This window comes from Passer domesticus, chromosome 1, assembly GCF_036417665.1.
Source record: "Passer domesticus isolate bPasDom1 chromosome 1, bPasDom1.hap1, whole genome shotgun sequence".
In the NCBI taxonomy this organism is placed as follows: domain Eukaryota; kingdom Metazoa; phylum Chordata; class Aves; order Passeriformes; family Passeridae; genus Passer; species Passer domesticus.
The window spans coordinates 13,620,934-13,636,611 of NC_087474.1; the positions used below are offsets into that span (position 1 = coordinate 13,620,934).

At 37.6% G+C, this 15,678-nt stretch overlaps 1 protein-coding gene across 8 annotated transcripts in view; it reads left to right on the forward strand.

The window, feature by feature from the left end:
- EPC1 (enhancer of polycomb homolog 1) overlaps nt 1-15,678 on the forward strand; it is a 71,644-nt gene that overhangs the window by 46,055 nt on the left and 9,911 nt on the right. For 5 of the 8 annotated variants that reach the window (XM_064397916.1, XM_064397623.1, XM_064397701.1 and 2 more), the window contains 7 exons: nt 646-822; nt 934-1,023; nt 1,109-1,257; nt 2,362-2,714; nt 14,522-14,640; nt 14,722-14,808; nt 15,469-15,610. In XM_064397916.1, the coding sequence (XP_064253986.1) occupies nt 646-822; nt 934-1,023; nt 1,109-1,257; nt 2,362-2,714; nt 14,522-14,640; nt 14,722-14,808; nt 15,469-15,610 (1,117 nt within the window). Of the gene's footprint in view, nt 1-645; nt 823-933; nt 1,024-1,108; nt 1,258-2,361; nt 2,715-8,288; nt 8,373-14,521; nt 14,641-14,689; nt 14,809-15,468; nt 15,611-15,678 lie in introns of those variants that run through there. The other 3 variants (XM_064398158.1, XM_064397773.1, XM_064398066.1) reach the window with 3 other exon arrangements.

Sequence of the window (15,678 nt, forward strand, 5' to 3'; positions counted from 1 at the left end):
ACTTGTAACTGAAGAATATCCAGAGGCTGTTCTGAATTTGACAAGGTGGCTTTGATCAGTGAATTCTTCCACTGGTAGTAAAGCATTGTCCTTGTGATTGCTGGTGTATACTTGCTTATTAGTGATGTTGGATCAATGCAGTGTCTCACAGCTTGGAAACTTGGGAAGTACTCTTAAACTTGACTTTGCTTAGTGTGGGGAAACATGTTTAATTTTCAGAGATTTTGCAAGATTATAGGTATCTTTGAGAAGTCTATTTTTTCCTTCAGAGCATTGCTTGGTACTTAGTAATACCCTGACACTGCATAAATGGCTATCAATTAAAAATGCTAGGAAATAAAAAAGGTGCCCCATAGATATGATACATATTTTGGTCTCCTTCTCCAAAGTAGTGAGAGTTTCTTAACTGCTAGTGAGTTACCTGCCTCAGACAGAGCAAACAGTGCTTGATTCCACATTGTCTGTTCAATATTTCAGTTACTGGAAATGAAATACAGCCACTGAAATGACTGCATGTTTTACTGGAACATGGTAGAGAAATGAATTCATGTCATTAGCTTGCTTACACAGGCGTTTACTTAAACTCCTCCTTTAATGTAATTTTCTTCTGTATGTAATTTTATACTGCTTTCATTTTTCTTGCAGCAAGATAAACCTGATGTTATTAGACCCAAAAGAAAGTATGAGAAGAAGCCAAAAGTCTTACCTTCGTCCGCTGCTGCTACTCCTCAACAGACGAGTCCCGCTGCACTGCCAGTCTTTAATGCTAAAGATTTGAATCAGTATGATTTTCCTAGCTCAGATGATGAACCTCTTTCCCAGGTAGGACCTCTAATGTTTTATGCTGCTCTTTAGGAAAGAGCAGAAGTAAAACTCAGAAATTTTATAATACCTCTCCTCATACACCACTCTCACCTCACCCCCTCTTTAAAGGTTTTGTCTGGTTCTTCGGAGGCTGAGGAAGAAAATGATCCCGATGGTCCTTTTGCCTTCCGCAGGAAAGCAGGCTGTCAGTACTATGCTGTAAGTAGAATTTCCTTGTGCATGGTAAGACAGAGTGTCATTGTGTGAAAACATCTCATGTTTAATTGTTTAAAATTATTTTAAGCCTCATTTAGACCAACCTGGCAACTGGCCGTGGAGTAGCCCTAAGGAGGGAAGATTAGGAGATGTGCGTTACAGATACTGCTTAACCACCCTCACTGTACCCCAGAGGTGTATTGGGTTTGCACGAAGACGGGTTGGCCGTGGTGGAAGGTAAGTGCTGTGTAACTTTTGCTGTTTCTTAAAAATATAATTAAATCAGTAAGATGCAAAGAAGAAAAAACTCTAAAAAAAACCCAAAAATAAAAAATAAAATGGAGACATCAAAGGTAGATTAGCTCGCTGACGTCTCCTTTTTTGTTTTGCACTAGTGGATGCTGTTTTAGTAATGTTTTCCTAAATAGTTCCCAGGGTTGTCTATTGCTTGCACTCCCATTTTTGGCATGAAAATGCATGCATATCTTCAGTTGTGATTGGTTTGTTTTTAAATTGTTTCCATAGCTATCCTCAAATAGTTGCATTTCAAGATACCAAAAATTGTATTTTGCAAAAAATGCTTTTCAGAGTTTAGACGGTATTAGGTGATTTTGGGAGAGATGCTTAGAAATTATAATAACTGTTACATTTCAAACATTGTAAAAAAAAAATAATTATTTCAGGCATTTTGCTTTTAACAATCTTTACTGAAAACAATTCATAAATGGTTGTGTGTGTAAGGATGTGATGTTTTTCAGAAAATAGTACATTTGTATTAAATTTTTATTAAAAGTAAGGATATGATTTGCACTTCATATTTATGCTTAGCACCTCTTCACATGTTATTAGTAAGTCAGCTTGGCCAATCAGCAAAGTTGGAATGAAATCTGATGGCTCTTACTGGATGGTTTCCAAGGGGATTTGGATGGTAATGTGTAACATCCCTACTGTTTTGGGATGGTTGTAGTATAGTCAGTATATATGGGAGTAAGGCTTTGGAAATGAAGTTACTTGAAGAGGACATATTAATCACCTTTTACTTAAGCAGTGTTATTCTCTAGATATTTTTGTTTCAGTTCTGTGTTGTTGAAATGTCTTTAATAAAAAAGTGATGTTGTACCTTAGCTTTTCTTCAGACAGTAGAAGGTAGAATATACCTAAATAGTTACTGTGAAATAATAGGTCGTCATGGGAGTGTGTATGTATGTGTTGGCTTGTTCTAGAACGCTTTTGTGTAGTTTTTTTTATCCTTTAATCATCCACAAGCACACATGTCAAACTGACAACTTCCTTGGTGTTTTCTTGCCGCTGTTTAATTTTGTGCTGTTCTCCTGGTTTTAGGGTGCTACTGGACAGAGCGCATTCGGACTACGATAGTGCATTTCATCAGCTGGATTTGGAAGGGTTTTCCTCATCGCAACACTCTTCAATCAGTCAATTTGCCAATACCTCAGAAACAAATACCTCGGACAAATCTTTCTCAAAAGACCTCAGTCAGATACTAGTCAATATCAAATCATGTAGATGGCGGCATTTTAGGCCTCGGACACCATCCCTACATGACAGTGACAATGATGAACTCTCCTGTAGGAAATTATACAGGGGTTTAAATCGAACAGGCACAGCACAACCCGGGACCCAGACATGCAGTACCTCTATACAAAGTAAAAGTAGCAGTGGTTCAGCACATATTGGTATGTTTATTTTAACAAACTTGCTTCTAGAAGTTTTAAACTTACGTCAGATAATCCAGAATATCATTAGGTCATCCATATTTTACATTGTGGTCTATTTTGAGGGTAACAGCCTATCTTCAAGTGTATATTTTTTTGCTTCATTGAATTTATTTGCATTTTTTGCTAACGGTAGTGTACTGCATCTAAGATTTATACAAATGCTACGATGGTATGTAATTACAATTGTAGAAACATAAAAGTTGAAACAATAGTATTGTGTAGGGTTTAAGTTGACTGAATATTTGGATTTTTTTAAAATTAAAAATACATTAATTGAAATGTTAATATAAATATTATGTATCAAATTTTTTCTAGTACAAGGTCTGGCAGTGATGGGAAATGTTCAGGTAAAATGTTTGCATTTAGAGTCCCAGCTTTCTATGAATTCTTACTTGAACTTAAATGAACTTAAATGCTATTTCCCAGCCAAGAAGTATCTAGCACATCCTCACTGATACATCTGCTTATGCTTAGCAAAACTCTTGGACTAATCACCTCTACATCTTGTCAGCAAGTGGCAGATTACATCTTATAGAACCTAATTACAGATTTGAGGCTCTGACTCTGAAAAAATGTGATGTGTTAGTGGTTTTTAATTGGAGCACTATTGGATAGCATGACTCTTGCTTCTTCTCACTGGAAGACTGGTGTTTATATGGTTAGAATGGAACTTACCAGCTCATCAAAATTCATGAGTTACTTACTGCAAATGTCATCTTTTTATAGAAGGTTAAAATTACGTCGGTTTTTATATAAAACAACCTTAGAAGTTCACCATGGTTTTGTAAGGAGTCTCTAGAATCACATTTTCCTTGCCATTTTGAATTATGGCTTTGGAAATCAATCAGAAAACCTGGATAATGTAGGAGTGCAGTGAGCAGAGATGCATATACCTAATAAACTAAGTTGTGGGTTGTTTTGGTGATTTGCTTTAAAGACTGTTACTCTGGTTATCAGATAACTTTAGTCTTCTGTTTGCCACTACATTATATACCTTCCCTCCTGTATCATGTTTTAAGGTTTTTTCCTGAAAATTCTTTCTCCTTGCATTTGTAGAGTCAGTGAGCAGCAGTTGTTTGCTGCTTTTTGTTAGTGAGCAGCAGTTGTTTGCTGCTTTATTTCATGCTTCCTCTCCATGCTGTCCTAGAAGTAGGTCCTTGCCCCTATGCCCCTTTCCTTTCTTCTTTCGTGATTCTTCTTGCTGGAAATGTACTAGGGCTAAAACTGATGGTTCTTATGGTTTGTGATCTTAGTGTGGCTTTTGATGTTTAAATTCTGCTCTTTCACTGCCTTGAATCGGTAAAACAAGTCCAGAAGTGAATGAGGACGTTCTCTGCCTGGAGGCCAGGCTGAACTGTGTTAAAGGTAGCATATAAGGAGGGTGAAAACAAAACTAATGTTTGTTGAATAGGCTGTAAATGCACTGCAAAGTATTCATGGACAGTGCTTTACATTTGAAAGTCACATAGACTTGAAAAATCGGCTGATGGAGTTTAAAGCTCATGTCTGTGTGTGTATCTGTATAAATAAACACACACACATCCTTCTAGAGTGTTTTTTTCCCTGAAATAGATGGTAAGAACATTTATCTACATAATTTCTGAATTAAATGGAATTAGTTATGTTGATGAGTCCCATAGAAGGTTTTAATTGTGTGGTTGCATACTGAAGCCTGTGGGAAAGTAACACCTACTGGTGTATGTACCTGGTATCATACATTCATTTGTGCTTGGAATTCTGTGGAGATGGTGTAGTATCTGCATGAAAAACATTGAAGTATTCCAAGCTTTTCAAAATACAAATGTGGAGTTTAGTTTCATAATTTTGCTAGGATTTGAATCAGAAATTAAATTTTCAATAAAAAAATACAGCTGTCTGAATTCATAGGTATACTTTAAATTGGTTATCAGAGCCTTTGGATAGTCACTTGTTATTAATATAGCCAGGTAGATTTTATACATATAATTGTTTATAATCTTAATTGTGATTCTTGTGGTATTGGGCTTTATATAAGTCTCTGTGTGTATGGTGTACTTGCTGATCACCTGTTCACGTTTGCAAGGAGCACAATCTGCTCCATCTTGGTACCAGTGTGGTTTTAGAAGGTTTTTTTTTTCCATTTTCTAAAATTATTCTGAGACATATGTTGTCTATACAGGTCGCAGGGGTGTTCAAATGTCTTGTGTATGATTCTGACTTCTTCAGAGCTGCCTGTCAGTGGGGCTGCAGCTGCCGAGTTCTGTCTTTGTTCTTTTTGTAGCCAATACTGCAAAGAGCCTCAGGTACCTAACAGCCATACTGATGTTTTTGTAGTAGTTACTATTGCAGCTTAACAACCCTGTAGGGCTTCCCTGTTGCTCTTTCTTAGTTGTTTTTAAAGCTGGGAGTTTGTGGGTGTGGATGTTTTAGGTTTGTTTCTCTTTGCCTTTTGGGTTTTTGAAGTGGCAATTGGTCTTTTGTCAGAAAACACTTATTAATATGTCTGTATTTTTAAGTAATATTATCCTTTCACTGCTACTGTAAGTTGTGGTCAAACTGTATTACTTACATTTAAGATGTTCATCCTGGGATTCTATAGTGACCAACAGAGGTGGTCATGTTTATTATGTGCCATCACATGAGTGATTTTTTATTTCCCTGCTAAGAAAGTCTTGAGCTTTTTCTGCATTGTGTGATGCAGACATGCTGCTGATGTGGAACAACTGCTGTGGAAAATACTTTTCTTGGGTTTGTTATATGGGGCCAGCAGGGCCATGAGGTTGAGATATCTCAGGTCTTCTGTTAATCAGAGGATATGCTACAAAAGCTGTGCAGTAGCATACCATTCTCTGGCTACAGAGAGCCTTGTTTTTCGTCCTGAAGATCAGAGAGAGGTTTCCTCAAAGCTGGGCATTTATAAACATTTTGAAGTGCCTTTGATCCTGAAGAAATACAATTTATTCTGATTCTGGCTTTCAGAGTACTCAGTATTAAAGATTTGTGGAAGTTGTTGCATTGAGATTTTGTGTGTAAACTGAGAAGGAGTGTCTTAAAATCCCTTACCAGTTACCTGAACACTTGTGGTGTGCTGAAGGCTAGGCTTTGGCAGCAGGAGCAAGTGGCTACACATCACTTGTGTAGAGGGTGGTTCCTTCTGATCTTACTGAGGAATTATGAAAAAGTATCCCTTTGCCCTCTTGCGAGAAGAGCTGATTAAAAGGTCTTAACACACGTTATTCAGAATACGACTAAAAAAGGAAGCAAAAACATTAAAACATTATTTTTGTGGAGAATTAACTTTTTCAGCAGCAGAATTACTTCAGTAAAGGAGCCTGTATTGCTGGCGGTGTCAGGTTTCTCAGCCATAATCCTCAGAGATGGAGTGTACAGTAGGTATGAGTATTGAGCTGAAGTGTTTGTGTCCCCTGTTGATTGGTTTGGTTCTGCCAGGCAAATAGCAGTCTTTGACCTCCATCACTTCAGAGACTCGGCTCTCTGCTGGAGACATTCTATTAAATATGTTGCATTCACATTTTTGAATGCTTGGATCTCATAAAGGAAAGTTAGAGACAGTTGAAGCTGCACACCTATATCATTCCATTTCAGCCTTGTGTTTAGGAAGCAGAGCAGAGATTCCTGTCACTAGTGGAATACTGGAACACTGGCTCCCAGGCTCTGCTAAGAGCAGGCAGCAGTCTTGCATTTTGTTGCCTTCTTCTCCCAGAAGATGGTTTGCTTTGAAAACAGTGTCTGAAAGCTGGCAGGGCTAAAGAGGCTGACTGGAGCCTGCTCAGCTGAGTTGAGAAATCACTCTCTGAGAAGAAGCCTTACTGAAAACTGTTAGGTTTTGTATTTGGGATTGTGTATATGAAACATACATACTATATATGAAAAGCTGTGGGTATCCAGAATACAGTCAAATGCCTTGCATTTTCTTGTAAACTGGACATTTAGGGACTGTGATTCAAATTGTGCATAGCTGTGCAGTAACTTCTACTGTGGGAGTTCCATAGAAATAACATTTTCCCCAGTAAACTTGCATTTTGGGCCTCTTAATCTGCTTTTTAAAAGCAGTTTTGCATGCTTGGGATCTAGCAGAGCAGTGAGCTGTGCTTCCATTTCCCAAATATGTAATGTTGGCTGATGGACCTATACTTGTTCAGCCTGGAGAAGAGAACAGAAGGCTTTGGGGTGACCCAGTTGGGACCTTCCAGTATCTGAAAGGAGCCTACACGAAAGATGGGGAGGGGCTTTTATGAGAGTGTGTAGTGACAGGGCAAGGGGGAATTGATTAAAACTGAAAGAGTAAGTTTTGATTAGAAGAAATTATTTACTGTGAGGATAGTGAGGCACTGGAACAGGTTACCCAGGGAAGTTGTGGAAGCCCCATCCCTGGAAGTGTTCAAGGCCAGGTTGGATGGGGCTTTGAACCTGCTCCAGGGGAAGGTGTCCTTCCCATGGCAAAGGGTTTGGAATTAGATGATCTTTAAGGTCCCTTCCAAGCCAAACCACTCTGTGCTTCTATACTCTTTTTTCATGTTGTCATTTAAGATGTTATACCTGATGCCAGATTTTAAATAACCTTTTCCTAGAAAGAACCAGGAGGAAGCTTCTCAACCCTTGTGGCAATTCCTTGTAGCAATGTGAAAGGACTTGTCCATGACTTTCATGCCATCGCTGGCTGTGTTTAGATGTTTTTATTTAACCCTTGTATCTGTAGTATTCTCAATACTGCTCTGTGTTACTGTTTTCCCCTTTTTTAAATGCTTCTTTCACACTACGGGATAAACTTGGTGATGAAAAATACTGAAATTTGTAATGGCCTCTTCCAGTTATCTTTGCAATTTAATAGTCTTGGCCCTCAGTGTGACTCTGCTGTTGAGATCCTATTTGAAAAGCAATGGCCTCAAGAGTAACAGATGTTTATAGCCCATCCTAAACTTAGTTGAAGGAGGAAATATTAAAAGGAGAAGCTTTGTTAGTCTGGGAAATGTGACCGTGGATGCAGAAGAGCTGATACTTTTTGAAACACCTGAGCACTTCCAGAGACTTCAAGACTTTGTAGTCTTACTAGATCTTCTCATTCACTTTCAATTCAGTTGGGAGTAAAACTTTGCTCCAAAGTTGAGGATCTCTGGGCTTGTGGAACTGTTCCACATTGCATCCCATGCAGGGATGGTCATGTCTGTAACTGCAGTAAACTGTGTGTACCCTAACTGGCGTGTGATATTTTTGGTGGAAACTCATTTTAAGAATAATGAGCAAATGAGTAAAAGTGCATAGGGAGGTTTCTAGCTTTCACTCAATGGCTAGTAAAAACTCCTTATTAATTATTTTCTGTCTTGTCTTCTGCTGCCAGGTAGGGAGTGCATATATAGACACTGTATCTAGTTTATAATTTCTCCAGTTCTGATGTTAGGAATTTCACACTTAAGTTCTGTTGGGCTGAAATAAAAAGCTGTTGTAGTAATAATCAAGGACATAATGATTCATGTTCTCATAGTGTGTAATAATGCCATGTTTAAGTAAAACCGATCTTGAACTTCTTTTCAGAAAGTGAAACATCTTTGGGCCTGGTGCATCAAATACTAAATCACACTGATGGCTCTAAGTCTCTCCAATCTTCTGAATTCACTGGTGAGAATTTGCTGTACAGTAGAAAATCTTTACCAGGCAGAGTAAGCCAGATAACATCTCTCATAAGACAGAGATTTTAAAATGTGATGTTCTGGATTACTTAGCATTGTGAGTGATGTTTGCTTTGCATGCACTTTGGCATTAGTAACCACTAACTGTTGTCTTATACACCAGGGATGTGATGCTGTCACATATTTCCCTTAAGAATCATTATAACATGATATATCATCTTTCCACACACTTTAGCAGTTCTCTAGTTTATTGAATTTCTGAAAAAGTTTGGAAGCTTTAGTTAAGTGGACTTTCTTCTGATCAAAACTACCTTTTTAATGGTTATCACCTCCACTGGAAGGATCACAGAGTCTAGTATTCTATAAATGGATTAGAGAAGTTCTTTGAACCTAATGTAGTCTTAATGTTTCAGTTTTCCCACTGAAACATGACTTCTGCTCTTGAGAACAGATACTTAACTTGTTATGAAACAGCTTTTAAGCTACTGTAATTTAAGTATCTAATTCTTAAGATGTTTAACAGAACTGAAACACTTGTCAAAAAGTTTAATTATGCTGTTTGAGTCTCTCAGTATTAAAATTTTTTAAAACTTTATTAGAGAAGAAGAAAGCTTACCTAGCTAGGTCATTGTGTTTACTTAACAAAGCTTGCTCAGTTTGCAAATCTAGTGAGCATCTTCCATTCCAGAAATGGAAAAGAATGCCAGTAGAGGGATCAGGAGCTTACACATGGATTTTCTGCTTTCTGGGGTAGCTCCCTGGGCTTTTTTAGAAAACTGGTTATCATTGTCAACTTAAAAAGAGTCTCTCTTTTCCTTCTTGAGGGAAGCAAAGTAACAAGTGAGTGAGCTCACAGTAAAACTTGCAGCCGTAGTCGGGAGTGGAAGCTGTGGCTGTTGGTGCTACCAGGGCCCATCTGTTCATACAGATGGCAGGACCAGCCACCCACAGACACTCACTCATCACTGGCTTTGGCCACTTCTGGGGAGAACTTGAGTTCTCAAAGAAGCTAAATGTAAGCTATGGCATTGTAAGTACATGTTAAATGCTGTGGTACAATCAGTGAGCACTGTTAGAATATTTATATTGCAGTGTAGAACTGTGCAGACTATGATCTTTGAAAAGTCCATTGACAGTATCACTGTTACTCTGTGCTCTGAAAAGCAATACCTGTGGAGTATCACCATCCCATAGAATTTGGTTGATACGTAAACCGAATCATGCAATTGAAAAATGATATTCAGTAGCTTGCTTCAAGCAAAAAATAGATATATCATTATCCCAAAGAGTACAAATACTCATAAAAGTGATTGTAGGAAAACACATTCTTAGTGCAGTGTGAAATAGCTCAGTTTTTAATAAAACAGGATTTGTTGCTGTCACTAAGGAGATGCTGAGTCATTTATCCTGTCAGTCAGTATCAGAGGGTTTCGTTCCTTGTACTCAAAGCTGAAAACGCCTGAAGTTTTTTCTTCTACTTTCCATTCCTTTTCCAGTCTGTAAGCCCAAAAACATTTCCTTGCTGCCAAAGTACAGTACCAATACAGTTGCAGAATATTTGTGTGTGTGTTGTCCCGAGCTGTTAAATGAAGAGGATAACAGCATAACATCATGAACTGACTTCAGATCTGAAGGTTGTCTCAGCTGAAATGTTACCACTTGATACAGTGTGCTGTAAACAAACAAGTGACATTTGTACAGCCAAGTCTCTTGGTAAAGAGTTGCCCATTTTCTGATAACCGTCTTGAGATGTGAATAACTTCAGACAGAATTGTGCTTAAAGGTTCCTCTTGTTTAAGGTTAGAAAAGAAGGTTGACTTAAGTCAAGTGACTTGCATAAATTAGTGAAGGTGTCTTGGAAAGTATGTAGAAGTTTTCTGGCAAGATACAGCTGTTGGCTGTGAAAGACTGTTGAGATATTCTGAAATGGTTATTTTCTTGCTTACTGTGTATTAGTAGTGGTGGTTGAGATTTCCCCCTTTACACAAGTGATTCTGTGTAGTGGATGAAACTGGGTGTTTTGTCACAGTTTAATTTGGGAAATCCTGCACTATTAAATAGTCATTAGATGGAACCAACTGAGGTTAGAGCATGCTGCTTGAGAAGAGTCTGTAAGCACTGCATCCTTGTTTGGGGCTGCTGAAGCAAGGGCCTGCCTTAAAATCTCCTGTGTCATCTTTAAACCTTGAACGTTATGTTTTGTCCCCTCTTTAAACTTCAAGCTGTTACGTGGCTTTCTGTTGCTTTACTAATATTATTTAAAGCCTTGGTCTCTGGCAATGTCAGGAATCTGTAACTTTGTGTAGTGTTGTACAGCAATACTCTCCTCAGTTACCAGAAATGTGGTTACTGATTTAAGTGTTCAGAAAAGGTCTGGGCTTGCTGCTTGCCTACTCCTTTTTTTTCCAGGCAGATAATGAGCAGTGTATGACAAAAAGAGAATGACGTTCATTTTTTCTACTTGTTCTCCATGTACCATTTTTCTTTTGACACACATGAAAGGTTTTCAGCTGCATCCTTTCTTTTTTATAACAAAAATGAGAAGTGAGAATAAAATCTTCAAAAGGAGGTTTTTTGGGATACTCACTGGTTTTTTTTTAGGTGAACTGATGTTAACAAGATGCTGAGTTTGGCACCCATCCGGTTGCAACAATGCTACATTGCAACAAGCAGAAAGTGTTCTCTGCAAGCCACCTAACACATTAGTAGCAGCTATGTTTTTTGTGCAGGAACACATTCTGTTTGAATTGATTCTTTAAAAAAAGGGTAGCTGAACTTAGACTTGTTCTTTGAGAAGCCCAGGATTGTACCTGCAGATGTAGAGGTGTACAGTCAGTACACCCGTGACTTCACTGTGCTGAGCATATGTGATTTCCCCAACTCCAGTCACACTTGGGTGCCACTGGACATGAATATATAAGGTTAAATAGGTGAAAGTACTTTCATGTAAAGTACATACAAATGGGATTTTACATGCATAGGAATGGCATTTTTCAGAAGCAACTTATATCTCACAATTAATATGTGTATTTTTTCACTGAAATGTAATGTGGACTGTAGTCTGAGAGCAGGAGGAGAAGAAACCTGGTGGTAGTGGAAACAAAATACATGATGGCTTTTAACAGAAGAGGAATAAAGTAATGCTGTCCTAGTTTGCAGGTCTCCAGAAGAAATTTTGATTTGGATAGTTCACAGCAGTAGTAATGTTCTCATTAAAACCTTCAATGTAGTGTTTCTTTAGGATGAAGAGGGAAGACTGGCTTATGCAATAGCAATCTATAACCTGTTCTGGTACATTAGCATCTCTGTCTATGGAATGGAAAAGGAATATCAATCAGATTATTTTAGGAGGCTGTAGATTGCAGCAGCCCTTTCTGAGCAGTATTGCCTTTTTCACAGTAAACCCCTGATAGTGTTGTAAATAGTATTTTGAAATATCTGGTTAGACTTTTATTTTTTAATAAGGGAAGCAGCAAAAACATTGCTGAGTGTTTAACTAAATTGAAAAAAACTGAAATTAGTTGTTCTTGAGTGTATTTTCCAGGTACTATTTTTAAATGGAGGAGGAGCAGTTGGAATAGGTGAGGGTGATGGTGGTAGTGGGGTTCTTTTTGTTTCCTTTGACAACTGTACAACTTTCCAGAGTGGTGAGAAGCATACAGCTCTAAGGGTCCCAGGCTGTTAAAAAGAAAATAACTGATGTACAATTTCAAAAATACGGCTTTTCAAAATGTCACTTCTGGAAAGAAGAGAGTGCTTCCAGCCATTATTTAGCACAGTTTTTCCTAAACAAACACAGCTCATCTCTGTAAGCTTCATTTGCTGCTGTTGCAAAAGAAAGCAGTATTTTGGAGGTGGTTAAACCAACACAGGTGACTGCATTTACCTCAGCTCTTTTATGGCTAGAATGTTAAATATACTTTTCAGTTTTCAGGACTTGAATACTGAGATGAACTACTAATTTCACTTAAATAGGCACAAGTAAGGTGGTTATGATGGTGGCAGTTTTAAACAGCCAAAGATGGTGGTACAGCATATCCTTTTTTGCCTTTTTCTTCTGTGTCATTTTGTGTTGTTTTTATTTACATCACTTAAGCAATTCCTAAGCAATATGTTTACAGTGCTATACTACAGAATAAAATACCTTGTTCATAGAATCTCCTGAGTTCAAAGGGATTCATCAGTATCACCAAGTCCAACTCCTGTCCCTGCACAGGACACCCTGATAAATCATACCATAAGTAAATAAATGGAACCTTCAATGTCATTGGCACTATGTTGGCTAAACGTATGTTGATTCTAAATTTTAGGATTTGAAAAAACAATATATTGTACGTCTTTCAGTACCAGAACAGTAGATTCATTTTCCTCCCTCTTTTACTGCTGCTCAGCTTTCTACCTGTTAATCTTTGTGGGCTAAAGCTTTCTTGCTCTAACTTGTGTTGGATGGCAGTTTTAAAAAAATCTAAAGGAGCTGTAAATTTTATTTTTTGTATAAATTAAACAGTCATCCTTGAGTATTTGCTCAATGAATTCTAGTTTGTTTGGTTTGGGATTTTTTTTTTGTTTGTTTTGGTTTTTTTGGGGCTTTTTTTAAAGTAAGGACAGTTATGAGTGAGGTTATTACTTTTAAGATATTCTCCTAGGAATAATTTTAAAATATTGCAGTGTTATTTAACTGTAGAAGTAATTGTAAGTCATTTGTTGCAATATAAATAAGTGCTACATCCTTATTTGTTCAAACATGTTACTTACGCAGAAAGGTAATGTGAATGTAACAGCTGAGTAAAATTTTATAGCTTCAGGAGTTTAAATAGGGAACTGCTGCTCATAATTTCAGTGCAATTTCTAATACTTAATAGAAGTAGTTTAGACAATATTTGAACACCAAAAAAAGACAAATACACCAGGAAAATGTATGCTCAGCAGTGTGTGCTCTGATGTTCCCAAATACTGCAGCCATTTATACTGAATTGTTATTCATGTTTATACATGAGGTATAATTCAGCATCCTGTTGTATCCAGAAGCAGGACATTATTATGGTTTTGATGCAAACATGTTTTCTTCAGGCAAGTAAGCCTGAAGGAGTAGATTAACAAAAAATTCTTTAAAATTTCAATATGTGAACAGGATTTAAGTGTGGTAGTGATTTGTTGCCAAGCAGTTGTGAGCTTCCCCAAAAGTGTGACTTCCAGTGCATTCTTGAAGTATGAGTACTATTTAAAGCACCTATTTGGGAACATTTGTACAATCTGAATATAAAATTGAAGGAAAATCTGAAAGGTGTATATTTTGCAAGGGTATTCAAACTCTAGCATTTAGTCAGTTTGTAAATTGGAAACTGAGACTTCATTTTGTTTTGGAAAAGTAAACTAAAACAAAGAATGCTTGCACTGGAGTTAGTCAATGAAATAGTGATTCTGCTGCATCATTGGGCATCCCCTTGTCAATCTACAAATTATTCTTCATGAGTTTTATTCCTGTGGGTTAAATGGATAAAATTCTGCCTGACTTGTGATGCACTGACTACTGAGTCACCTTTCAAAGATTTTAGAGAGAAGGAAATAGTTCTGTGAAATTTGGTATTGATGGAGCTACTTACACATGTGTAGTTACAAACAAAAAAGGTACTGTACAGCAATAGCCTGCAGAGTTGTGAGCATGCCCAACTTAATGTTTTCAATTGAAACATAATCTTAGTTGTAGGCCCTTGCTGCCTTCAGAGTGCTGTCAGTGAGGGGTGCATTGCAGTTGCCAAGTTTGGCATAGAAATCTATTTCACTAATAATGCTGATACTGTAGTTTCACAAGGTTGAAACAGTGATGCCATTTCTACACAATCATTATTTTTAATCTGTATTTAAAGAGCTTTTGGTTCCTTTCTCCCTCTCCCTTTTTAGTGTCTTGAGCTGAATTCAGCTAAAGCCTATATACTAAACAAACAAAAAGAGAAGGTGTTTGGACAAAAATTTCTAGGAAGATGTCAGCCTCTTTGATATAAAGCTGCATTAAGGCTCTTGGGAACTTGTTGTGGTAGTTTTTGGGGGTGGGGGTTTAGGTTTATCAAGTGTATGTGTTTATATACACAACTCCTACATATTTTGATACAGTATTTTCTCGTTTTATATTTTGTTCAGCATTTACAGCCGAACAATACCAGCAACATCAACAGCAACTGGCACTAATGCAGAAACAGCAGCTTGCACAAATTCATCAACAGCAAGCAAATAGTAATTCCTCTGCCAACACATCACAGGTGAGGGATTTGTCTGTGCTATGATTTATCCCTCATTGTTTCCCACCAGGGTTCATCTCTAATTGTCAACTGTTGCCATAGAACCTTGAAACTAACCAACAGGAAAGTGGCTTTCGCCTGAATCTACATCATAGCCATTCTGTAAAGTGTTTAGAAGGGACACTGCAGGTGAGTGTGGCAGGTGTTGCCTCTGCTCCCTCTTAACAAAAACAAACAAACAAAAAAAATGGATCAGTCAATTAATGAAATTTTCAAAGCTTTAGAAATATGGATTGCAGAAATCTCCAGCCATGTCATCATCCTCTTGTCATTGGGGAATTTTCAGAGCAGAATTTTAGTTAGTTAAAGCTACCTCATACATATGTCCTCCATACAGCTGTGAAAGTGTCTAATATTCATAAATATGTAGGGAGATTGCAGTGGTGATGGACACGTGAAAAGGTTCAGAAGTTGTTTTCAATCTGAACCTCCAAGTTGCTGAATTTGGTTTGCAGTTTCATGAAAACAGGTTGATCTGTGAAACAGTGTTCTTACATAGAACTTCGGAAATCAGCTTTTTAGTGTTTTGACTAGTTGTGGGGAATGTCATCTTGGTTGTTTTAACAGATCTAAAAGTGCATGGTAATACAAAAAAAAAATCAGAGTTGATATTTTAACCAGCTTTATCAAATGCTGATGATTTGATCTGAGAGAATGACTGGTCCACAGTTCCGCTTTATTGGTGTATTGATGTTTGCTTTACTAGGTTTTGTGTAGCTTTAAAATGGGGAGAGTACTGACAGTTGAGAAGCATCAATCACATATATTTGCTACCATTGTTCTTTTTAGGGTTTTGTTTCCAAGACACTGGATTCTGTTAGTGCTCAATTTGCTGCTTCAGCTTTGGTTACATCAGAACAGCTGATGGGATTCAAAATGAAGGATGATGTGGTGCTTGGAATTGGGGTGAATGGCATTCTTCAGGCCTCAGGTATGCAACTGTTTGACAGAATTTGATTGCATCTTGATTTTTGCCGTGAAGACGTGTCTGTTTAGAGT